This window comes from Electrophorus electricus, chromosome 14 (genome assembly GCF_041902795.1).
Source record: "Electrophorus electricus isolate QZ-2024a chromosome 14, ASM4190279v1, whole genome shotgun sequence".
NCBI lineage: Eukaryota > Metazoa > Chordata > Actinopteri > Gymnotiformes > Gymnotidae > Electrophorus > Electrophorus electricus.
This window is the reverse complement of record NC_137510.1, coordinates 18,047,485-18,072,861: the sequence shown is the minus strand read 5'-3', so window position 1 is coordinate 18,072,861 and position 25,377 is coordinate 18,047,485. Positions and strand designations below refer to the sequence as shown.

Below are 25,377 nucleotides of genomic sequence, written 5' to 3'. Positions count from 1 at the left end.
AACCTGGAGGTAAACTTAAAGCTGTCATCAATTATAAAGGACACTGATCAGCAATGATTTTGCTTCCTGCAATAAATACCTGTTTGTTGTTCATTTTAAATGTTGAATCCAACTATGTTGTCAGAAGTTCTTTAGCACCCATATTATTATTTTTGTTTGTTTGTTTCGGTATAGGTCATTACATACAGTGTAGAAAAGTGGTACCAAGGAAAGTGGATTCCCTCTATGTTGGTACACTATTGCTGGACAATGAAAAGGGATACTCCTGAGGCCAAATACAGGCAAAAATCATACTTTGCAAATTTTAGAAGTACGTTTGTACATATTTGTACATACGTGTAATAACTGCCTTATTTATGAATAAGTAATATATAATTAAAGTAAAACCTAATTGCCCTATCAATTAAAAACTATGTGGGATGGTAAAATTCTAAAAACTCAATTTCTCAATTCAAATTCCATGTTAACAATATTATAATCCATCTATTTTAATTTGTGAAACAAAAGTTTGAATTTTGTTGCCAAGTTTTACTATCTAGAAGTCCCAGAGCCAGAATGTATAGGATCCTCAGACTCTGCACCAATGGTACTCTCCCTCTGCACATGGAAGAGACATGTCATTTCAGACTTCAAGTATCTTGAACTAGACAATTCCTTTGCTCCAGAAAGAGCAATTTAATGATGCTCCTTCCCCAAGAGCTAATCAGTATATCAAGGCTGCTTCTAGATATTACCACATGGAAGGAACAAAAAGTTCCCTATGTGGCCTATAACATCATGTGATTGTATTTCAAACTTTGCCATTGTACAACCCTACATCTACATCCTAGAAATTAATACAGCCTTTGCAGACTAAATTCTATAACCTTCCAACTCCACATTTGTCTGGTTTTGTTCGAAAAAAAAGAAAAGAAAGGATACCTGGTCAAAAGGAGGATTTCTGCCTTTTTCAGAGCACCACTTGGGCTCTGAAAAACCAGCTGCTCTGCCAACCCTGGTCTTGGTCTGATGCTAACTCTTTGTTATTTGCACACTTGCAAGGTGTAATTTTTTGAGGTATATGACAGTAAAATATTTGACATATTCATTCAAGACTTTCTTTAATGTTATTGAGTTATTTGAAAATTAAAACTAGGATAAAATAACCTAAATATTGCTTCATTATAAACAATTACACAAAAATGTCAGTACTGTAAGTACAGATATCTAAATACTGAAGATCACAGAGGGTGCAGACAGGCATGGCTCCACAAAGCACTTTTCTTCTTAATTCAATTAAATGCATGCATTCATTTTGCAAAACTGTACTGTCAGTTTTTTAAAAATTGTTAGCCAATCTTGGGTATCTTAGTGTAGGCTCATTGTAATTACTCATTAGCTGGCTAGTGTAATGAGGAAAGATAATCAGGGGGACACAAATGCTGAGAGGAGTGAGATTAAGGGCAAATATGTGATCAGAGTCGGTAGAACAGCCCAGAGTCAGGGAACCAAGATGCACAGATTCAGGCTATAAATATGACCATGACAGAGGAGAGAGCAGAGGTTATGTACAATAACCAGCATAGTAAAACAGAAAACACAGGGTATTTATACAGGCTAACAAGAATGAAACACCAAACAACTGAAACCAATGACAGACAGAGAAAACCAAACATAATAAAATATATAAAATGCATGTATACAATAGTTGTGCCTAATACAGTGGTCATGGGTATAGTCCATTGTTTTCCTGTGTGTCTTTGTAAGGTCTTGCTTTAACTATAACTTTGGTGACCTAGATTCATCCTAAATTCTGGTTATCTTGTCTGAATCATTTATTGTCAGTTATTGTTTTTAAATTTGGTGCTTCAGTTTTAATTTATTTCTTTTGTGATTCATTTTATGTTTTATATTTACTGGTAGAAAACTGAGTGCTTGCTTCCTACCACAGACTGCTTGCTTCCTTTATCCGAGCCTCACTTTGTGTAATGTTCTCAGTAGAAAGTCAAATTCAATATGTACTTATATCAAAAGGTCTTAGTAAGTGCACATACTGTTTGTTCACAATACCCTTGATTATGTCCAGTAGGTTTCTGTACTCTTACAGAAGTGATTATGAAAGACATTCAATATAGAAAAGCAGAATGGTTAGAGGAACAAACTACAAGCATTCATCTTGTAGCTAGAAATGGATATTACTATGGTGTGTTATTATGTCACATCATTATCCACTTCAGCGGCAGCTGAAAGTGTCACAAAACAGCTTGAACAGCACACCACTGTGTAAAGAAGAACAAGGCTCAACCTAGACTAGCAATTTTCAGGACTTGCAAGAATTTACTGAGCATCAACGCAATGGACATCAGTTACACACAAGTACTATAGTACAACAACTAACCTTTCTGGACCATTTAGCATATATAAAAGTGGGTGTAACCCCACTCATACAAATTAGTATTTGGTTATGGACTAACACTACCCACTGTAACACAAGTTGTGCAGAATCTGTGACCACTGATGAGTCAAACTCTCAGAGAAACTTCAAAACACTTGAGCAACCAGTGGAAGGAAGAATATTCAGACAATGTGTGCACACCAATACAATAAGACAAAACATACATGGAAAGGACAATACCAGAACATAAACAGGACAAAATAAAATGCTCAGAGCAATGAATGTCCAGACCTGGCAACACAAAACAGCCAAGACTCACTAGTGTCTAGATTCATTAGACTCACTACAGGTCTCTAAAGGACAAGAGACACATCTTCAAGGTCAAATATATACAGTACCAGTCAAATGTTTGGACACACCAACTCTTTGTTTATTTTTTTACTATTTTCGACATTAAAAAAAACCAAATAAGGTATCAAACCAGTGAAATAACACATGCGATTATGATATGATAAACAAATATTGACTTAGATTTTAGGTTCTTCAAAGTAACTATCCTATACTTTGATGTCAGCTTTGCATGCTCTTGGTATTCTCTAACCAGCTTCATGAATCAGCCACCTATGATGCTTTTACATCAGTCTTGAAGACATTCCCATATATGCAGACCACTTGTTGGGTGAGGAAGTAAAGTTCTGAAAGAACACTATTTGCCGAGGGTGCCTCTAAAATTGCTTTAAAACAAACAAACAAAAAAGCAATTAATTGTGTGTGTGTGTGTGTGTGTGTGTGTGTGCGTGTGTGTGCATGCTTATAAGGTTTCATGACATTGTAGGTCTGAATCAATGTAACGATGAGCGGTGAGAAGACGGACTCATGAGCGGAGAGGGGCGAGATTTATTATGGGCAAATCCAAAATTAGAGTTGTTGTAGCAATCCAGGGTCATAGAGCTAATACGGAGATTACGGGGATATGTGATCAAACAAACAAAATACACGAAGGCAAACAGGGGAAGCAGGATATGACAAAGGCTAGGAAATACGAAGTGTCACGATTAGTCCCTCCCATCTTCCGTGTTCCGTGTTTTCCCTTCTTGTGTATTTTAGTTCCATGTCATAGTTTTGTTTTCTCTGTCAGAGATCAAGACAGGGTTCAAATACCTGAATTAAACATGGGACAGGTGTGGAAAATCAAACGAGGGGCGGAGAAAACGAAACTATGGCATGGAGCTAAAACACACAAGACAGGAAAAACACGGAAACTGGGAGGGAATAATCGTGAGAATTAACTACATGTTAAAATGACTATACATTTTTCCTCTACTTAAATACATATACATTTCAAAACTGCTGAAGCCCTTAAGATAAGTTACGAAACACCTTCACAATCATAGCAGAAATTCAGTGATCTTGACTTAGTGCTAGTACGCAAATTATAGCTAGGCAATTCTAAAGACCTCAATCTCAAGGTGAAATCACTTTGGTTAATTTATAGAATCAGACAGCAATGGCCCACCGTTAATATATTTACTACAATGTGTTCTTCAGCCTGACGAGCACAATGAATTGAAGAGAGGCTGTCATATTCAAGGGTTATGCATCAATTGTGTTCTAAAAGTCAGCAGCATAACGTGTGTTGATTGGAAGTTGCAGTCCCCCAGGGGTCTGTGGTTTTTGATTGAGATTATGCTGTGCGCAAATTGACAGCCGCTTCTCATCAGGTGTGATTGTGTAAAAGCTGATATCTGTCTGTAAAGCGTCTTTGAGCTCGAGAAAGTCGCTATATACATGTAACTAATAATAATAATAAAGTTGGGGTAGTAGTTGTATGTGTATGAGTAAATAAAAGAAATAAAGTGCTTGATAAATGAGGTCAGGTAGATTGACATTCCCAAGACTTGGAGGTAGTTTGAATACTAAATTATTTCTCATGACCTTTCAGGATTTTCAGGTGATTAGACAGTGGTGTTTGCCTGGAAAATGTGTCTTGGTGTGTGTGTGTGTGTGTGTAAAACAAAGACCAACTCTTTGTAATTAACCATAAAATAAAAATTGACTATTAGTAGGAAAATCATAATTCATGCCGAGTGAGCACAATTTTGCAGTCTTTTTAGTAGTTTAGGTTAAGCTAACATGATCCCTACCCTCCACTAGGCTGGGATAAAGAGATAAAGATACAGACAGAATAATGGATTGCACTCTGAGTGTGTAATCCTTTCTCATCCATGTTGGAGACAGAGAGAGAGAGAGAGAGAGAGAGAGAGCGAGAGCGAGAGAGAGAGAGAGAGAGAAAGCTACATTTTCATAACAGACATTTTCATCCTAAAAACAGCTGGAGATTTGAGGTATCCATAAAATGCAGACATATTTGTTTATTATTAAATTTTTGCATTTACAGAGTTTCAAAGCAATCTCTTAATCTCTCTGTGGCAGTGTAGACAGTGACATTACATGGCCTTACATAGAACAATTACAGCTATGCTCTTGATTGAGGCTTAATTGTCTGGTTGAGACAATTAAGGGTATGCATTTTAACACATTTAATTAAAGCAATATAATATCGGCTTTTATACACAGCTTCCATTACAATGTATTATCCAGGACAGTCTATCCATAGCCATAACTGTTTAGCCAATGTGATAATTCAATTCCAAATGTTAACCTAGACCTCCATTATATGGCTGAAAGGAAATAACAGACTCTTTTGTGAGAATGTAAAAAATGAATGGTGCTTAAAATCTCTGTAATGCATACAATAGCTAGCTCTCTCTCTCTCTCTCTCTCTCTCTCTCTCTCTTTCTCTGCTACACGCAGTTCTAATACAATTAGACAGAGTCTTCAGCAGACAGTTGTGGATGGTGTAGTGGGTGGCTTGTCATCAATCAGCCTTAGTGAGGCAGTAAAAGGTTGCACATGCAAGATGGATCCCTGCCTGCCTGCAACACATGGCATTAACTCTGACGTCAATGTGCCACTCTGCCAACTATAAATACCCACCTGTAAACAGCGCTCCAGTGAACTCCCTAATGCTCTATTAGCACTTCATTGTGGGTGTGGAGGCACTAGTGAAGGCATGCTGGGGAGAGGCCCTGGCTTGTTTGAGAGTGAGGTATATTAGGGTGAGAGGCCTGGAGACATTTTGTAGGTGAGAGGTCTATAATGCTATTTTAGCTTGGCGTCACAACTCCAAGCTTTGACATGTTAAGCTCCAACCTGCATGTCTGAGCGGTCAGCTGAGAGAGATTAATGTGTGTGGTAAATATTCCCTCTCCATTCCACTACCGTGAATCATATGGTATATGCCAGTTGCACATAGAAGCAGTAGCTTTGGTCATCTTATTTGAATGAAAGTGTTGTCTGACTTCTATTTCTGTGGTGGGAATTCAGAGCTAAATTACAAGGGAAAAGCATCTCGGTGAAAATGTGCACAAATGTCACATCAGCAGGGACATGGAGTGGCTTGTCTTTCAGCAGGATGAAAAGATGGAGAAGACTGGGGGCAGTGCCTCACATGTCTAGAGCAGTTGAGAGAGAGAGAGAGAGAGAGAGAGAGAGAGAGAGAGAGAGAGAGAGAGAGAGAAAAGAAAGAAAGAAAAAAAGAAAACTATTAGTAGGATTACAGTAGATTACATTCTGCACCCTTGAAGATGCTATCAGGCTGCCATCTGAGCTTTCTCACAGTGTTGACATGGGATTGGCAGTTTTGATGATGTCCAGTTCAACCATTCTTACTCTTAACCAGCACAATGAGACCCAGTGTTGAACTTGCATTGATTTAAGCCATGGAAATGTATTGAACCTAAATGTATATCTAATTTTATTAGAAACATACCTTTTACAGGCTCAATGATATACCTGTTTTATAATAACCCTTTCTAAAAGTATAGTTACAGACTGTACAATTTATAATTTGTAAGCTACCTTCTACAGTATCTGTTGAGAGCTACTACTGTTTGGCATTTGGGTCACAGAACGTTTTGAACACATCAGTGACACTGACAGGTTAGGTTAGGTATATGTACCCATATGTAAATTTGGTTTGCAGTCAGCATCCATCTTGACATAAATTTTAAAATTAACACAGAGAACTGACAATCCTAAATAAATAAATAAAGGTTCTTAAGTGTCCAGTCCAATATTGATTACAACCTGTTCATCTGAGTAATGGTTGCTGGAAAGAAAAAAAAAAACTATCTATGTAGAGGTATGGTTGTGCGTATTGCCCTAGAATTGGTGTATCAATTACAGCAGCACTGCTTGAGACTTTAAGCTTCTGGGTCACTGCTAAAGTGAGAGTTTCTGTTAACTAAATGTGCGGAGTGGTGAGCAGTAACTTATTTGCTATCACTTATCCATAACACTTTCCAAATGTTAGCAAAAGTTTTGTGACTGGAGTGCTGGAGAATATGAATATGTTTTGCAGCTGCAATAATTTCAACTAACATTGGTAAACGTTTACATTTATGGCATTTAGCTGACATTTTTATTCAGCGTGACTTACAATTATGACTGAGTACAACTTGACCAATTGAGGGTTAAGGGCCTTGCTCAAGGGCCCAACAGTGGCAGGACCCACAACCTTCTGATTACAAATCAAGTACCTTAACCAATGAGCTGCCACTGCCCCATTTGCTATCTTGCACAATGCCTTACACAATGCCTTTTCAAATTCCAGTGTACTTCTTTTCATAGTTGTCTTATGTGAGCATGCACATAAACATATCTGTATTGTGGCACATAGAATGAATTTTGAAATAAGTGTAGCTCGCAAAGGCTGGTAGACATCTCTGACATGCATGCATCCAAAATCTTAATTCCATCTCATGTATAGGTGTGAACATGTGTGTGTTGAGCATCAAGCCAATGCTGATTGGCTATGCGGTAATGTTGGTGGCACGTCCCGTGACACAAACTATTAGACCCAAACCAGAACTAGCACCAAAATAATATGTGGGAGTTTGAGGAAGTCAGAAGCTGTATATTGATATGACCTGTCCTCAAAATGCTACAAGAACAATGAAATTAGTATCAGTTGTTCAAGAAAAAAATATGAGAAATCTTGGGTGACCATCTGGAAGTTTGTGGAAGGCAAGGTGAGCCAAATTCACAATCTGAAAAAAAGACTGAAGGCCAAGAATGGGTTCGCTGGGAGGAGGAAAGTACATAATACACATTATGTTGTGTTGTCTTCACTAAATGGATTAATTAAACACACACACACACACACACACACACACACACACACACATATTTATTGCCTCCAGTTCTCTCGTTTGAGTAATTCTCTACACTGCACAATTCTAGCTAATTTTACTTGTTCCAATTAAGCAAATAAATATTCAAATTAACTGGTCGATTTAACATTTAATGATCCCTTTTTAAGACCATATTTGTTGTGCTGTTTTGTCCAAGGCCCTTTGTCTGGTACTGTAGGGCCATTTAACTTTCATAGTACGAGACTCAGTCGTTTGGTCTGACAACTGACACTAAGTTCTGAAAATGTGCTTACACTTTATGCATTCTCAATTATTTTAGTTCCTCATTTAGTATACAAAAAATCTAATTTTCATAACTCCCCTCGATGTATTTCATCAATTTTTAGTTTGGTATGTTCTCTTAGCACATAAGACATTTCAGACCTAAAGCTTGTATGAGACCTCCATTTCCCTCAACTGGCAAGATATTAAGATTGACAGGCACCCCCCTACTCTATTCACATTTGATAATTCCATGACTAAAGGGTAGGAACGAACCAGCATCACCTTCACAGATTGGATGGCCAGTCACATTTAATATATTAATTTAGTCAAAGGTTACACTGTGGTGCCCACACTGACCTTTTTTTCAAAGTGTTATTCAAAGTTTTGCAAAGGGACTTTAGTTGCTTAGTGCCAATGTAGAATTTTCAGAGTTTGAATAGATAACATGTTAAATATCTTGTAAAAAATACAAATTCATTATCGACTTAGAGGTTTAGACACACCTGACATAAAATGTTTTTAACAATTTAAAATACGTATTGTTAAATATGTATAGTTAAGACAAATATAAATAGTTAAAATTCAGATGGTTTTGCAGAAATTCTTTCACCATAAAATACTGCTACTACTACTACTACTACTACTACTAGTACTACTACTAACAACAACAACGACAACAACAACAATAATATATTTCAATGATATTATTATTTTAATAATAATAATATTTTAATAATATTATTATAAATAATTTTTTTTCTTCACTTGACATGTACTTTACCATGAACTCCATGACTGGAAAAAGCATTCCAAACTATCTTATGAAGCTGTATGAAAGAATGCCAAGGACATGCAAAGCTTGGCTGCTTTGAAAACTAGAAAATATGACATAGCTCAATCTAAGGCAATCTTTTGTTATTGCATAATTGTATATGTTATTGTATACTATCTTTACTACTATTTTAAAATTTGGATAATAGTCAAAATAAGGAAATTAGGTGTGTTTTTTGCCCACAACACTTCACATGGGGCATTTCACATTGCGCAACACCCAATGGGCAATACCCCCCCCCCCCCAAGCCTTATTACATTTTACCTCACAGACACAGACACAGATTTTCTAAAAAACAAACAAACATGCATTTCCATACCATTTCATAATGCAATGAGAAGATATTCTTGAGCACCTGAATACACATGATCAACACAGTTCAGTTTAGACCCCAAGGTCCTAACCACATTCTAAAGATGTGTTGCAATGGTACTGCAATTTCAGTCTGTGACATAAATTCAAATGTGATGCATTAGGCAGAATAGATGGATCTCCATGAAACAGCACCATCTGAGTTCTCTGCTATTTCTGTGTTGTCTAAAGATTTTTAAGGCATATTCCATTCTGCAAGGATGTGCCAGTCATTTGTATTTTAACATGGCATACAACAGTTTGTTATTGTGACTTTTTTCAACAGCTATCTACATTATTTTTATGTTTAGTATTATAATGGAAGTGACTCTAGGTTCATTTAACAAAAATCATTTATACACTTTTATGCTGCAGTCTAAATCTTTGAAACCGCATTGTCGGTGGGAGGGAAGAAAAGCAAGAATACTCTCCAAGAAGCTCTAAAAACATTTTCCAGTTGTTCCATGGATGTTGAAAGCTGCATATAAGCTCTCACAGCTAGCTTTCTCCTCAGCTCTTTTAGGCAGCTCAGTGATGCAGCATTGCTAGTACTTTGAAAAGAAACTGGCAAGCATTATATGTATTGTAAGGGTTGGTTACAAACCTTTGCCCCTGCAGATTGATGGTTCTGGCATGAGATAGGAAAAAGCTACTGCTTAGAGAATTGGCTGGAACTGGGAGAAAACAAAACAAAAATAAATAAATGTACTAAAAAACAGAAATCCATCTCCTCTGTATATGGAGATACTCACAACTAGATGGTGTTAGAATGGAGTCAGAATATCTTTTAATACATTATATCTGCCATTACTTGCCAGCTATAGCTCCTTGTGGTGGCTCTGCTAACTTATGGATGAGTTGACCTTTGTGTTTTTTATCTGGTAGCAGCGTAAATCTTCAAAAAGAGTGCATGCAAGTGCACACAGGTGGGCGTAGCATTTTTATCTCACCCAAATGGTCTGGTGTTAATGTGCCAGTACTCCATGGATTTTCTCTTGATTATCGTCTCTCTCTTACTGGAACCTTCCACCAGCACCCTGATAGGACTGTGGCAGGCCAAGCTTATTTTAGTAGAGAAACCTAATTTTCCAGTTGACTGCCACAACTCTGGGGAAAATTAGCAGAGGGAAACAGAAGTTTGGATTGAGTGAGCACATAAAGGCCAGTGTTACACACCAGACTGAGTCATTGTTTTGCTCAACCAATACGCAGGACCATCTGGGCTTTAGGTTTGGATTTAAACCTAGTCAAGCACACACCAGACAGATTAAGTTTGATTTACACCAATGAACTTCTAACAGTTGAGAGTGTTAGAATTACACAATAAAATCGCATGAATCAATGATGCAATAATTCTGTAGCAGTCTGTTTTGTGTGTAATCAACTATCAAGCCATATACATTGCCTGGCCAAAAAAAGGTCACCACCTGGATTTAACTAAGCAAATAGGTAAGAGCCTCCCATTGGATAATTACTGCATGGGTGATTGTTTCAGCTGGCAACAAGTTATTTAACCCTAACTAATGCAGTGAGTAGCTTCTTATTTGTTAAACAACCATGTTGAAAGACACATCCTCTGGTCGTGGAAAAGATGTTAATCTGTTTCAGAAGGGTCAAATTATTGGCATGCATCAAGCAGAGAAAACATCTAAGGATGTTGCTGAAACTATTAAAATTGGGTTAAGAACTGTCCAACACATTATTAAAAAGTGGAAGGACAGTGGGGAAACATTATCTTCGAGGAAGGAATGTGGTTGGAAAAAAATCTTGAATGATTATGATCGGCGATCACTTAAACGTGTGGTGAAATCAAATCATAGAAAAACCACAGTAGAACTCAGGGATATATTTAATAGTGAAAGTAAGAGCATTTCCACATGCACAATGCAAAGGGAACTCAAGGGATTGGGACTAAACAGCTGTGCAGCCTTAAGAAAACTACTTGTCAGTGAGGCTAACCGACAAAAATGGCTTCAATTTGCTAGGGAGCATAAAGATTAGACTCTGGAGCAATGGAAGAAGGTCATGTGGTCTGATGAGTCCAGATTTACCATGTTCTAGAGTGATGGGCGCATCAGGGTAAGAAGAGAGGTGGCTGAAGTGTTGCACTCATCATGCCTAGTGCCTACCGTACAAGCCTGTGGGGGCAGTGCCATGATCTGGGGTTGCTGCAGTTGGTCAGATCTAGGTTCAGCAACATTATGTGCCCAAAGAATGGGGTCAGATGACTACCTGAATATACTGAATGACCAGGTTATTCCATCAGTGGATTTTTTTCTTCCCTGATGGCACGGGCATATTCCAAGATGACAATGCCAGGATTCATTAGGCTCAAATTGCGAAAGAGTGGTTCAGGGACCATGAGACATCATTTTCACACATGGATTGGCCACCACAGAGTCCAGACCAGAACCCCATTGAGAATCTTTGGGATGTACTGGAGAAGACTTTGCACAATGGTCCAAATCTCCCATCATCAATGCAAGATCTTGGGGAAAAATTAATGCAACTCTGGACAGAAATAATGTTGTGACATTGCAGAAACTTGTGGAAATGATGCCACAGCAAATGCGTGCCGTAATCAAAGCTAAAGGAGGCCCAATGAAATATTAGAGTGTGTGACCTTTTTTTGGCCAGGCAGTGTATGATAATTAGACCAGTCAAGGTCTAGTTAGACACCCACAGTCATTTTTTATGCAGTTATTTTATTATCGGGAGTTAAGAAGTGTTCACTGCCTGTGTAATTGAAAGGGGTGAGATGAGTATGAACTGTTGGAATTAATTCAGATTCTAATAATGCTGAAAATGTTTGTTATGTAGAAATGAGGACTGAACCTCTCCAGTGCCTTATATACTTTCTCTCTTTCTGTGTGTGTGTGTGTGTGTGTGTGTGTGTGTGTGTGTTGATACATATATGTGTGATGATGTGAAACAGAGGAGATTTCAGGTTGTATATGTTATTCATCAGAAATGCAGTAAACTGCAAAAAGCAAATGAATAGAAAGACTGTGATTGTTCTTATCCTTAGCATAACGATATCTTAGTTCATAGCACAGTGGTATATTAGTTCATAGTATAAAAGTCTGCCTAATCTTCCTTAAGCCTGCAAGCTCAATGCTTGTTAACATTTGAAACCTTGTATAAGTAGGCAATACAAGCCTACATTAGACAAGTGTTGTACTGCTATCCTTAGGTGCCATGTTATCTTTAGCCTCCTATTAGTCTGTGATGATTTGTAGCAGTTTTCTCAATGAAACAAAGCCTGCGTAATTCACATCTTGTGAAATCTCAACAATAATGGACACTGTGTGACCTCTAGCCTCTCATTTGACCTCAATCAAAGATCAATCTAATACCCCTTTCATCTCTCACAGGTAAAGATAGAACAGCTGGTCTAGACCAAGAGTCTTAAATCCACTGTGTGTCTGTGTGTGTTTGTGTGTGTGAGTGTGTTTAAATATTCTTTGTTGAAGCTTTGGAAAAAGAAACTTTCAAATCTACTCTTCCACAAAGTTAATTTTAGCTCTGTACCTTTCACATAACAGATTGTCTCTCATCAGAGCAAAATTACAAATCTGCAAAAAATGCATTCAGCAATGGCAATATCTCCATAGTAAGCCTCTCTCTCTCTCTCACACACACACACACACACACACACACACACACACACACACACACACACACACACACACACACACACACACACACACACAAAGGGAACTCTCTCTAATTATAGCCATGTCCTCTGTCTTGGCACTCAATTATGCTGTTGATACGATGAATTCCTCATGAAAACACCAACACATTAGCATGCCTATGGAGTGTTCTCAAAGGTGGGGAGGGTAATGCATAGACCAAATGAGCAAAGAGAAGGTGTCCTCATCAACAGCCATTCATTGGACAAACATGTGGTAGAAGGGGTTATCACCAGCCACATCTTCCACTGACACCTAGATCACAGACAAGGGAATTTATAGAACATCATCCTGACAGAAACAACATGGGTCTCACATTCCCTATTATAGCACCTTTAGATTGTTTGGAATGTAAATCCAGTATGTTCTCTGAAGCTAAATAGACAGAGGTGGATGTCAGGCTGGTGCCTCATGCAGTTCTGAAACAGCAGTCAGCCACTGAGGTGATCATGCAGCCTGCAAGGCAAAGGGTAGTTCCATCACCTAGTTCTGACATTGTAATACATGCCTTCACTTTTAACTACCTATGTGGTGACACTGTTGTTGTCCCATGGTATATTGTTGGTATTGCATATTGGCAAATTACCATATGTTCAGCCTTTTTTGTGACATAATCTGAGCTCATATGTAGAGATCGCTTAGTCATTTTATGCAGAGATACTAAGAATACTTAGTACTACTTTCAGTGGAAAATGAAAATTTGGACTGTAGTACAAAAATCAATATATATATAATCACAACCTCCCAAGAGAAAAACATGAGTTTTGAGATTCCTCTACACACAGTGCAGCACATGATGCGGTCATTAAAACAGGAGAGACTGATGTACCAAACAGCTGCTTGGTTCGGTCAGAGCCTGTTGGAATACCCTTTGCTATTCCCAACCATCTGTGCAACACATGGTGTTATGATGAATATTGCTCTAACACCCATATTCGCTGTTTTGGGTATTTTTATATGCTGTTTGTAAGTGCCAGTTAAGGTTTTGCCATCAGGAAATTTAGTCATATTGATGGCTGGGTTTTGCGTTCAAGTGTGCATGTGTGTGTCTGGGTGCACTGTGTTAGAGCTCTGTTTCAGTTGCTCTAGAGGGTTTCACTTGGCTTGGATGAGTGTAATGTTTAGCCTCAAGGCTGTAGTTAGTGAGCTACAAACTGGCACTGAATGAGCGAGTCCCAGTTTACAGCTACAGGGAGAACCTTGGCACACACACCATAAGATGACTGTGTTATCACATAGACTGCCAGGACAAACATGATGTCAAAACATAATGTTTCTTCTATGTCCTTTGAGTGGCAATAGGTGATGTGCAGGAGACAGAGCTTAATCATGCCAAGGCCAAATACTTGTTTTAATAAGATCATTTTTTCCCTCAAAAGCTTTTGAAATCATGTGATGTAGCATTGCTTACTTAAAGTCAACCTAAATGACTTTGGTCATGCTCTGGTGAAACTAGAAAAATGCTCATCCATTAAAATATAAACTCCTGAAAGACACTGAAGTCAAGTGAGGGAAGTTAATCACTTGTAAAAGATATCATCCTTTCTTTTCCATGTATTGTTCATCTCCCCTTTGTTTCTAAATGGGACCCCGAGAGTATTGGTTTCACCTGACCCACAATTGGAAAAGGCCGGAGGTTGTGAGGTTTTTGAATAAGGGGTGGGTTTCGTCACTCTGCACAACGATGTCCCTTTTAGACATCTGAACTATCCATTTCCGAGCTGACTGCAGGAATTAAGGAGGGATTAAAAATTCATTAATGCATGAGCCTGCTGGACACTAAATGGCTTGTCCAGTCTAGGTTTTTACTCTTACCTTCAGGATCTGTCCTAGCCTATAGGGTTCTACTTCATAGCATTGGGAGGAGGAAGAAGTGTACAAGTCTGATCAGTATTCAGCAATCAGGAATGCATATATAATGGCTTACATTCAGCTCTATATTGATTTAAGTCTGCTGCAGAGTTTAAGCTTGCTGTTTGCTCAGTTTCTTTTTGTTGGTGGAGGTCTTACTTTCTCTCATTGGGTATAAACACATGAAGGTTTCTGTACTTCATTATGCACATACTTTCTTGTGGTCTGTGTTCCTTCTTTTCTTTTTGAAAGAATGGTCTTTGTTACATGAATGATCTACCTTTGTTGTGATGTTTCATGGGTTTAAATAGTAGTTTATGGATGCTTGTGTTATTCTTCTCGATACATTATAATCGCATGTTAGGCTATGATGCTGCTCTTCACTATGCATCAGCTGATGATGTTTTTGAATCCACCTTGATAATTTAGATTTTGTTTCAATCAGTAAGACTGTATTTCTTTTACACTATATCTCTCTTGCTCTCTATTGCTTTCTATCATTTTGTTTGTGGGCATCGGTTTTTTTCAAAGAGAACAGGATCATAAATATAGATTTCACAGCCGTTTTGGCTGAAAATGCCATGCTGTAGATTGGTAAGACTGATAAGAAGGCTGAACAGATCAATTTCACTTGTTCAGCATGGATATGCTCTGCATCTCTCTATTTCTCTCTCTTTGTGTGTGTGACCATTTGTAATCTGTTTGTGACCGCAGTGAGGTATGTAAACAGTGTGGCTGTGTGTGTCCCTAGTGTGCTTTTCTCTACTCCATCTGACTAACGCACACTTACTATGACTGGAGTTGAAGGCTGTGCCAGCCTTTACTGTTTGTTTATCTGTTTTTTAAAGGTTTAAACACATTCATTACACATTCCCTGGGTTTTATACATTCGTTCTACATTTTCTAAGTTCTGCTTAAAATATTTGTGCCCAGAGTTGTTGCTATTTGTTTGCTACATCTTTGTTTGATTTAGGAAAATATGAAAACATCGCATTTATACAAATAAAAGCTTGGATACACTAAATGCAGTAGGCTGTGTGGCATATGGAAGGTCAACCACAATCTACTGCTATAAGCTTGTTCATGTTAACTCCTGCATGTTTTGACTAGGTGAGATGGTGACCACTGAAGAACTGCTGCCTCTGTACCAGATGATCTAATTTTTATGCAGTAAATTTAAAAATACTGTAAATATATAAGCTTAGCACATATTTGGTGAATGGCATTCTTTGGTAGAATGTAGATGCAAATAAATCCAATAAATGTTGATTTATTTACTCTGTCACTTGTTGATTCATGATTGTTGAGAACTGAACATGTAGGATGAGGCAAAAGCTGTGCTTTGATCCTCTGATGAAGATGAATAGTCCTAGAGCAGAGAACAGCAGACTGATTTGCTTGAAGATGGGTGGGGGGCGGCTGGGAGTGTCATGCAGCTAGCACAGCATTCTGGGATCCAGGCCTGCCTCTGTCAGGATCTATTTAAGAAGCAAGCACTGGAAATGTGGCTCACGTCTCTTGCCGTTAATTGATTTGTTCACAGCTCAGCCCTCGATCCGAATCTCATTTCAAATGATTTTCCTCCATCACCTCCTTACCCCTCAGATAAGCCCCAAGGACTGCACAGACCTGAGCGTGCACTTACATGCATGCATGCACGCACACACACACACTCACACACTCACACACACACACACACACACACACACACACACACACACTCACACACACACTCACACACACACACACACACACACACACACACACACACACACACTCACTCACACACACACACACACACACACACACTCACTCACACACACACACACACACACACACACACACACACACACACACACACACACACACACACACACACACACACAATCTCTAGATTGTGTGCAAGAAAGTGTGCATGAAAATCCCATGAATGGTGTATAGAACAGCATTGAAGCAGACAAACAAGCTGACTGTAACAGTCAGACGGATGTTAAAATCATAGTGATGCCCACATCGCCGCCTGTAGCACACAAGATGAACCCAGCTTCACCACCACGAGCCATATTCTCCTCTCTGAAGTGGTAGAGAGAATGACCTGAAAAGACGGGGGAGCGGGATGGAGGAAATAATGATGAGGGAATTAGAAAGTGTGTGTGTATGTGTGTATGTGTGGAGGGGCTATATGTGTTTCTAGGTTACATGTGACCTAAGCATTTAGTTTTTATACAGATTATTTTTTATTCCCTTAAACTGAGGGTTAGGTTATCTTGAGGTGGGACAGGTGGGTAACACAGCCATGCTGAAAAAAACACTAAAAATCTTTAAAACTACAAAAATGACCATAAACCTTTAGGTAACCATACCCCAAAAAAAGATTTAGTTGTTTTGGTTTTTTTTTTACCTTCCATGATATATATTTAGGCTTATATACACCACATGGTAATCAAATTAACTCAGACCCCTTGTTATTTGCTAAAATTCCATAATTCTGGGGGTTCTAGTGCTCAGAGCTCCACCTTTGTTGGTGTAGCATAACGGTTCATGAGGCATTGCTGCAACCTCCAGACAAACCTGCACCACCATGGTAACACCCAGCTGGTGGATGAGTGAGTAATTATAAAATTGGACAAAAATGTGTGTATTGTTAAACACATTCCACATGAGGACTAAATAAGTATTTGTTGGCGATAACCAGTAAAAGATACTTTTATCTTTTTCAGAGGTAAAAAAAACCATCACAGCGCCATCCTTACTAATAATTATCTAATCTTGTCTAACTAAATTTGCAGGATAGTGCAACAAAGTTGGTGTGGTTAATCTAGTCTGGAGAAGCAGCAGCAGTTACACTCTAGGCTGCATACAGCATCCCTGAGTCAGTATTCATGGATGGGCAATTATTAAAAAATGGCAACAGACCAAAGGCAATTCAACATAGAAATCCAGCAAGAAAAGCTTAGGGCTGTGATATCAGTGCAATTCACCATGGCCTGCCCCCGGTTCCTTGGAGGCAGTCAGTCAGACCGGTTGCTGTGAGGAGCAAGGTCATGATAAACTCTCCCCATAGCCTGAGGGCTCTGTGGACTAAAGTATAGCCTTCTTCCTCACGCTCCTCATCCTCACTTCTTCCATAAGAAAAGCCCTCTGAGTTCTCAGGATCAGCCAGAATTAACATATCATGTTTTGATTTCTGCCATTACTGATAAGACCATCAATTTTCCTAACAGAGGTGAAGCGTAACACAGTGCTGCTACATACACAGGAAAGAGGGTGAGTGTGTGATGCTAATGGAAACTTACTGGTTCCTTTAATCCCTTTCGAGTCATCACACTGCCATATTGTTGCCCCTCTCTGATGCAATTATGGAGCTATTCGGGATGTCACTTCTCCCCTCAGCCCATTTTTTTATACAAGGGCCATGTTATTGATAGCTTATTGCTTCCTTTACTTCATGTTTTCCGAAAGAAGGACTGTTTGAGTATGCTATACAGTGTGTGCACAATTATTAGGCAATTTGTATTATTGAGGATTAATTTTATCATTGAACAACTACAGTGCTCTCAGTCGGTCCAAAATGTTAATAAACCTCATACCTGAATATTTAAGAAAGTAAAAATGAGGTTTTGGCTTTCTTGGGAAAATATCTGTGTGCATAATTATTGGGCAACTCCGCCATTGCCGGTTCCCAAGCGCCGGATGTGAAAGGAGGAGGGTTAGGCGCCGGGCCAGCAACCCGGCCCTGTAAAAACTTTTACCGCTACGGAAACAACAAACGAATATTCTAAACGATCCCATCAGCAAAGATGACCTGGCTCTAACTTGATGACGGTGCTGGAGCAAACCCACGAGGGTGTCCAACGCCCGATGCAGACCGGAACCTTCGATGCAAAAATGATTTCCAAATTAGGCACCTGGAATGTTAGAACTCTCTGCGAAGGTGGGAAGCTCGCCCAGCTTCTACACGAATTTGACAACTACAATCTTGACATATTGGGCATCTCTGAAATGCGTTGGACTGGATCGGGAAAGATTGTAAGTGATGGCAAGTCAGTCCTGTATTCAGGACGTGAGGAGCACCATATTCATGGTGTCGGATTGATGCTTAGTAAAAAGGCATCATGTGAACTGCTTTGATGGAAACCTGTCAACGATCGCATCATCACGGCGCAATTTCAATCAAGACATGCTAAAACTTCCATCATCCAAGTATATGCTCCAACTGAAGACTCCGATGATGATCAGAAGGATACATTCTACGGACTGCTACAAGACACCATTGATGAAATCCCGACCCATGACGTTAAACTTCTCATCAGTTATTTCAATGCGCAAATTACCGACGACCGTCGTGGCTTAGAAAACGTCATTGGTCCACACAGTTCGGGGCGACAGACCAACGATAATGGTGAACGACTTCTATCCTTTAGCAATATGAACAATTTCTGCATTGGTAACACATACTTCCGACACAAAAACATCCATAAGAAAACCTGGCGATTGCCGGATGGAGCCACATACAATGAAATTGACTTTATCTGTATCTCTCGGCGATGGCGTTCAACACTGTTGGACGTCAGAGCCTATCGCGGAGTGGACGTTGGATCAGACCTTTATCTCGTACGATCCTCAATTCGGTTATGGCTCAAACGGAGAGAACAAAAGCAACGACAACGTCCTTACACTGTGGAGAAGCTGAAAGAACCTGCCGCGGTCCAACAATTCCAACTGGAGTTGAGAAATCGGTTCGAGCTACTCCAAGATGCGGGCAACATCGATGAACACTGGATCGCATTCAAACAAGCAGTCATAGAAATGGTAAAGGAAACCGTGGGTCGCCGACACAGGACACAGAAAGAACGTTGGATACGGGACCCAACTTGGAGCCTGATTGACAAAAGGAAAATCGCAAAATGCCGACGCGAACAGGCAAAAGCTGACCCTGACAAGGAAACCACAGCAGAGTGATATCGGCAACTGGATAGGGCAGTCAAACAAAGCTGCAAATCTGACAAGAAGACATGGTTGGAATGCAAAGGAGCCGAAGCACATGAGGCGGCTAGCAAGAATGACAATAAGACGCTGTACCGCATTGTACGAGAGTTGACTGGGGCATGGAGCAACTCAAGTGCACCCATCAAAAACAAGGACGGGGTGTTTCTGCTCACCAGAGAAGAACAAGATGCGCGCTGGGTAGAGCACTTCAAGGAAACCTTAAACCAGCCCACTCCTGCCAACACCTATGACTTTGGTGCCACACCGCCACCTCCAGACCTGGTAGTTAATCTTGATCTAATCACTATCGAGGAAACTAAGGTGGCTATTCGAACACTCAAAGCCAACAAAGCACCCAGCCTAGACGAGATAGCACCGGAAATGTTAAAGCATGGTGGAGATGCAATTGCAAACACCCTCACAGTGCTGTTCAACAAGTGCTGGCAAGATCAGAGCGTCCCAAGTGACTGGAGGAAAGGAGTAATCGTTAAACTCCCCAAGAAAGGCAATACCGCCGACTGCAACAATTGGTGGCGCATTACACTCCTCTCGGTTCCTGGGAAAGTCTTCTGCAGCGTTCTATTACGGCACCTACAACAAGCAGTGGACGAAATTCTCCAGGAAGAGCAAGCCGGATTCAGAGCGGGCCGCTCGTGCAGTGAGCAGATTTACACGCTTCGTAATATCATCGAACAGTGCATCGAATTCCAGCGCCCCCTGCTCATCAACTGGAAAATTTTACGAGCCTACGGCATTCCACAACGGTTTGTCAACGTCTTCCAGAACCTATATATCAGCTCTAGCTGCTGCGTCAGGACAGACGATGGCTACACAGATTTCTTCAACATCGAAACCGGAGTCAAGCAAGGATGTATCCTGTCGCCAATTCTCTTTTTCCTCACAGTCGACTATGTCATGAAAAAGGCGATGATGAGTCCAGTGACTGGAATCCCTTGGACAAATGGATCTCATCTCACTGATCTCAATTTCGCAGGCGACATTGCCTTGCTAGTGAATACAAAACCAGCTCTACAATCTATGACAACATGCCTTGAGGACGAAGCGGAAAAGGTTGGCTTGCGCATTAACACAGACAAAACCAAGGTCATGCGGGTGAATCGTCAAATCAAGGTGCAGATAACTATTGGGCAGCAAACAGTGGAGGACATCGACGAGGTCACATATCTCGGCAGCATAGTATCCAATAATGACGGTGGCTCCGAAGCGGACGTTCGATGTAGGATCAGAAAGGCGGCGGGTGTGTTCCAGTGTCTACGCCGCATCTGGTCCTCAACAACAATCAATACAGGAATCAAATTTCACGATCGTCATCCCAACCGCCATTTACACCAGTGAAACCTGGAGGAACACAAAGAGGATCGCCCAGAAACTCCGACAAATATTGGGTATCTCGTATAAGGACAGAATTATCAAAGAGGAAGTTCTTCAATAGAGTAGATTGCGGAAGCTGGAAGAAATCGTCACCGAACGCAGAATGCGCCTCACTGGTCATCTCCTACGTCTTCCAGACAAACGCATCTCAAAGGCAGCTGTACACTGGACACCGACAGGAGGAAAGCGAAAGCAAGGCCGACCCAAAACCACCTGGAGATCAACCTTCATCGCCGACCTAAAAACTATTGACATACGCTCGTTGGACGAAGCCAGAGACGCTGCAGCCAATAGGACCCGTTGGAGAGCGCTTGTTGCCCAATGCACCAAGGAGTGTGGGAGGAACTAAAGTAAAAAAAACTAAAAAATTAGTTTGCAGAATTATTATGCAATTAATTGAAAAATGGAAACTTTCTCTGCAGCAGCAACCACAGCCTCCCAAACACTGTTCAGAGAGCTGTACTGTTTTCCTACACCATAAATCTCCCACTGAAGAAGGTCCCAGAAGTACTCAATAGGGTTTAGGTCAGGTGATGAAGGGGGCCATGTCATTATTCTTTCATCTTTAAGGCCTTAACTGGTTAGCCATGCACTGGAGTACTTTGATGCATGTGACGAAGCATTGTCTTGCATAAAAATCATGGTTTTCTTGAAAGACTTTTTCCGTATCACAGCTTGAAGAAAGTGTCTTCTAAAAACTGGCAGTATGAAACTGGGAGTTGATGGTTCTGTGATCATGCCCCAATATCATAAGAATTTTACGAGTGCTGCATCCCTCTGAAAGAACTTTTACAATTTTAGACTTTTTAGAGTCAGTTAAATCTCTTTTTGGCTGCCTAATAATTATGCACACCTTGATATAGGGTGTTGATGTCCTTAGGCCACAACCTCCCTCATTACACAAATACACATCACCTGACATGCTTAAATCCAATAAGCGTTCAAGTTTATACAGCTTGGAGTTGGGAAATATGCATAAAAATGATGACATGGTCAAAATACTCTATATTGCCTAATAATTGTGCACACAGTGTAATTTGACCAATCATTCAGGTTGATATTGTTTGGATACTGTATGCAAGTTGTATGAGCTAATGTATTGTTTCTTAACTTAACTTTTGATAGTACCCCTTTGTTGGTAATTTCTCTCTAAATTAGTCTTGGTTGGTCACTCAATTCTTTTTTAATGAATTATTTTCACTTATGCTTTATGTTTCCCACTCACAGTCTTATCTTATGATGTCTATTTATTATACAGCAATAAAATAGTAGAGTAGATATTACCATCTTCATAAAAGCGAGATTCATGTTCTATCAAATACACACACACCCATCCAGACACTCCTCCTATTCACACACCACAACAGAGCATCAGAGAGCCGCAGTGCATCTCTCTTCCTCGTTCCAACACTCTCACGCATTCTCACTCACTGCTCTCACACTCTCACGCTCTCAGATATGGTTATTCACATAGAGGAGTTTGCCTCTCTCTCTCTCTCTCAACCCAAACAATAACACAGCTGCAGGTCATCTGTGGGCTTAGTGCATATCGATCGTGTCCTTCCTGTAGGCGTGCGGCAGCAGGCTTGCTGTGGCAGACAGGAGCAGTGGAGGGTGTTTGATGTGTGGAACGGCAGCCCTCCGTCCCCTCCCCCTCTCACTGCCTCGTGTTTGTGAGAGCGAGTGTGGTCACCCTGCAGCCCTTCCCCTCTCGCACTGTGCACCTGACCACAGAGCTGGTGACACAGGCACTCTCACAGTGTAAGCTCAGAGAGAGAGAGAGAAAGAGGGGGAGAGAGAGAGAGGGAGACAGAGGGGGATGAGGGACAGGCTCCAGCTGTCACACTGACAGACTCCGGGCTCACTCGGGGGCTGTAGCCCACGCACACTCCAACTTCAGAACACCACTTCTGCTGCAGCTCCGGCCACAGGATAATCCACGTTCATGTCGCTTTGCTTGGTTGACATTTTTGATATGGAATCACCCACCAAGGAGATCGAGGATTTTGAAAATAACTCTCTGAAGTATCTGCAGCCGGAGCAGATTGAGAAGATCTGGTTGAGACTGCGAGGACTGTGAGTAGAGTTTATGCACTTTTTCCCTCTGCATGAGTGTGTGTGTGTGTGTGTGTGGTCATGCATGTCCAGACTGTGTGCTGTGCATATTATTATTTCCCCACAGTTACAGTTTGTCATAAAGGTAAATATAAGCCTTCTTAACTGAAGACATTTTAACTTAAGGTACCATTGCACCAAGCTAATTTTTCTAGTTCATGTGTTTGATTAACTTTTGTTTAACAGATGTTTTTTTTTCAGAGCAGCCTCATTTTCAAGGGTATATTGGGAGGTCACCTTTAGGGCAAACATCCTCTTTAAAAAAAAATAACACACAATGAACTTGTGTAGTAATGTTCCTAAGAAAACAGCACCAGACGTGTAAAGAGTACAAAGTACACTTTTAGAGACATATTTTTAAGAATTTTTATAATAATTAGAATAGAGATCATTTTTAGAATTACAAATGTGGATATATGAGCTCATAAACCTAAAAGATATCTTACATATATACAATATAGATTAGTATATTGTGCCTGAGCTGAACAAAGTTAATTTAGATTCAAGGTTACCTTAAATTAAATAAACTGACCAATGAATCCAGATTAAACGCATACTCCAGGAAAAATTCTTGAATTGCTGCAGAAGTCTACAAGAATTGTGTGATTACCAGAGGATTATTACTAAGAACAGAAATTCTGGAACATCTTATCATATGATCAGGAGGTAAAGTTCAGACTCCTATCAGAGTAATGGAGTGGAAGCGAGCAAACAGCACAGAGAGTGAGAGAAGCAGAGAGAGAGAGAGAGAGAGAGAGAGAGAATGACATTGTGCACATTGGGTACATAGACAGGAGGCTCACGTAAAGCCTGCAATCTGTCACTTTCTGAACTGAAAGGGTGAAAAAGGATGTGATAGATGTTCACATTACAACTGCTCCCTTTCTAGAATGACAAGAACAAACATGACAAGAATCATTTAGTATCTATTTATTATCTACTGAAAAATCACAGTCAGAAGATAATAATAAATGTTGGTAATGCCTTATTTAATATTTTATGAGTACTAGCTATTTACACAAATAATTGTGTAATTCTAAGTTTTTGCAGTATAGAGCTGACTCCAGCTGTTGCATGTTTATCTATATTTCTGCCTATATATGTGTATGTGCTTATGTGTTGTTGTAGAGGAGGGGAGAAGGTCGCAATGTGTGCATGCATGTGCACTTGTGAGTCGTGACACATTTGAAACTGGCCCCAGTGGGATCCTCCTGTTCAGTATGGTGTTCAGTATGGCTGTAAACACTAATCCTCAGTTATGGCTAGAGAGATCCTCCCGCCTTTAAAACACAGTAACTACATTTGCCCTGACAATTAACTAACTCCAGGACCCACGATCCGGGTGCAGAGGTGCCCCAGGCAGCTACCGTTTGCGTTGAACACAATCTGGAAATCCATCAGCACTGTTGTAAAGCCAGACTGACATTGATGGAGCGGCAAAATGTAGCCCATCATCCATGCCTTGCCAAATTGCTTTCCTGTCCTTGCATTCATTGAGGCCAGCCACAGGGCAACAGAGAGTAGTGCATAAGGAAGGCAAAGTCATACGCTGGCTGGGGTTATTTCCCTTCTGAAATGCTTTTATTAGGCTCATTGGGATTTTATGGTGCCCCGAGTACTGCTGGGGGAATGGGTGAGCCGTTGACACCCGTGATCATAGGGAAAGATGTAAGGCTGTAAAAGTTTAATGTGTTATGAAGGCTGTAATAAGAGGGAATAGCAGGGATTTACATTAAAATTAGTTTAGAGTCTGAGGGGTGTGTGTGTGTGCAAGCACGCATGCACATGTAAGTGTGTAAAAGTGTTTAAATATTCTTTTTTCAGGCTTTGGAAAATGAAGCTTTCAAATCTGCTCTTCCACAAAATTCATTTCAGCTCTGCACCTTTCACATAACAGATTATCTGTGGTCAGAGCAAAATTACAAATCTACATAAGATGCAGTGAGGAATGGTAATATCTCCATAGCATGCCTCTCTTACACACACACACACACACACACACACCACACACACAGAGAGAACTCTCTAAATATAGCCATGTCTTCTGGCCTGGCGCTCAATTATGCTGGCAATATGGTGAATTCCTTGTGAAAACACATTAGTTTTGGCATGTGCATAGTAGAGATGAAAAAAAGAGCTCTAGTGGTGAAGTCTGAAAAACCTAGAAACATCATTGCTATATTGATGTTGTTGATGACAATTATGATATTATTTTAAATGAATATTCTGTGCTAATTATAATTTACTTTATATGTACCTCAACTTTAACAAACTCCACAGACAAAAATTCTGCTGAAA

General features: G+C 40.1%; 1 protein-coding gene and 1 long non-coding RNA gene across 8 annotated transcripts in view; one reads left to right on the top strand and one right to left on the bottom strand.

The window, feature by feature from the left end:
• The window catches only part of pde1ca (phosphodiesterase 1C, calmodulin-dependent a), an 83,160-nt gene that overhangs the window by 9,194 nt on the left and 48,589 nt on the right, over window positions 1-25,377 (top strand). Inside the window, exon 1 of one of the 6 annotated variants that reach the window (XM_081695819.1) lies at window positions 22,698-23,040. The exons of 4 other annotated variants lie outside the window; for them this stretch is intronic. In XM_081695819.1, the coding sequence (XP_081551945.1) occupies window positions 22,910-23,040 (131 nt within the window). In that variant the 5' untranslated portion in view covers window positions 22,698-22,909. Of the gene's footprint in view, window positions 1-22,697; window positions 23,041-25,377 lie in introns of those variants that run through there. One more of the 6 variants, XM_035530872.2, reaches the window with a different exon arrangement.
• LOC113580940 (uncharacterized) overlaps window positions 4,740-25,377 on the bottom strand; it is a 40,178-nt gene continuing 19,540 nt past the window's right edge. For both annotated transcript variants that reach the window (XR_014116823.1, XR_003411016.3), the window contains one exon: window positions 4,740-5,889. This is a non-coding gene — a long non-coding RNA (uncharacterized LOC113580940). The remainder of the gene's footprint in view (window positions 5,890-25,377) is intronic.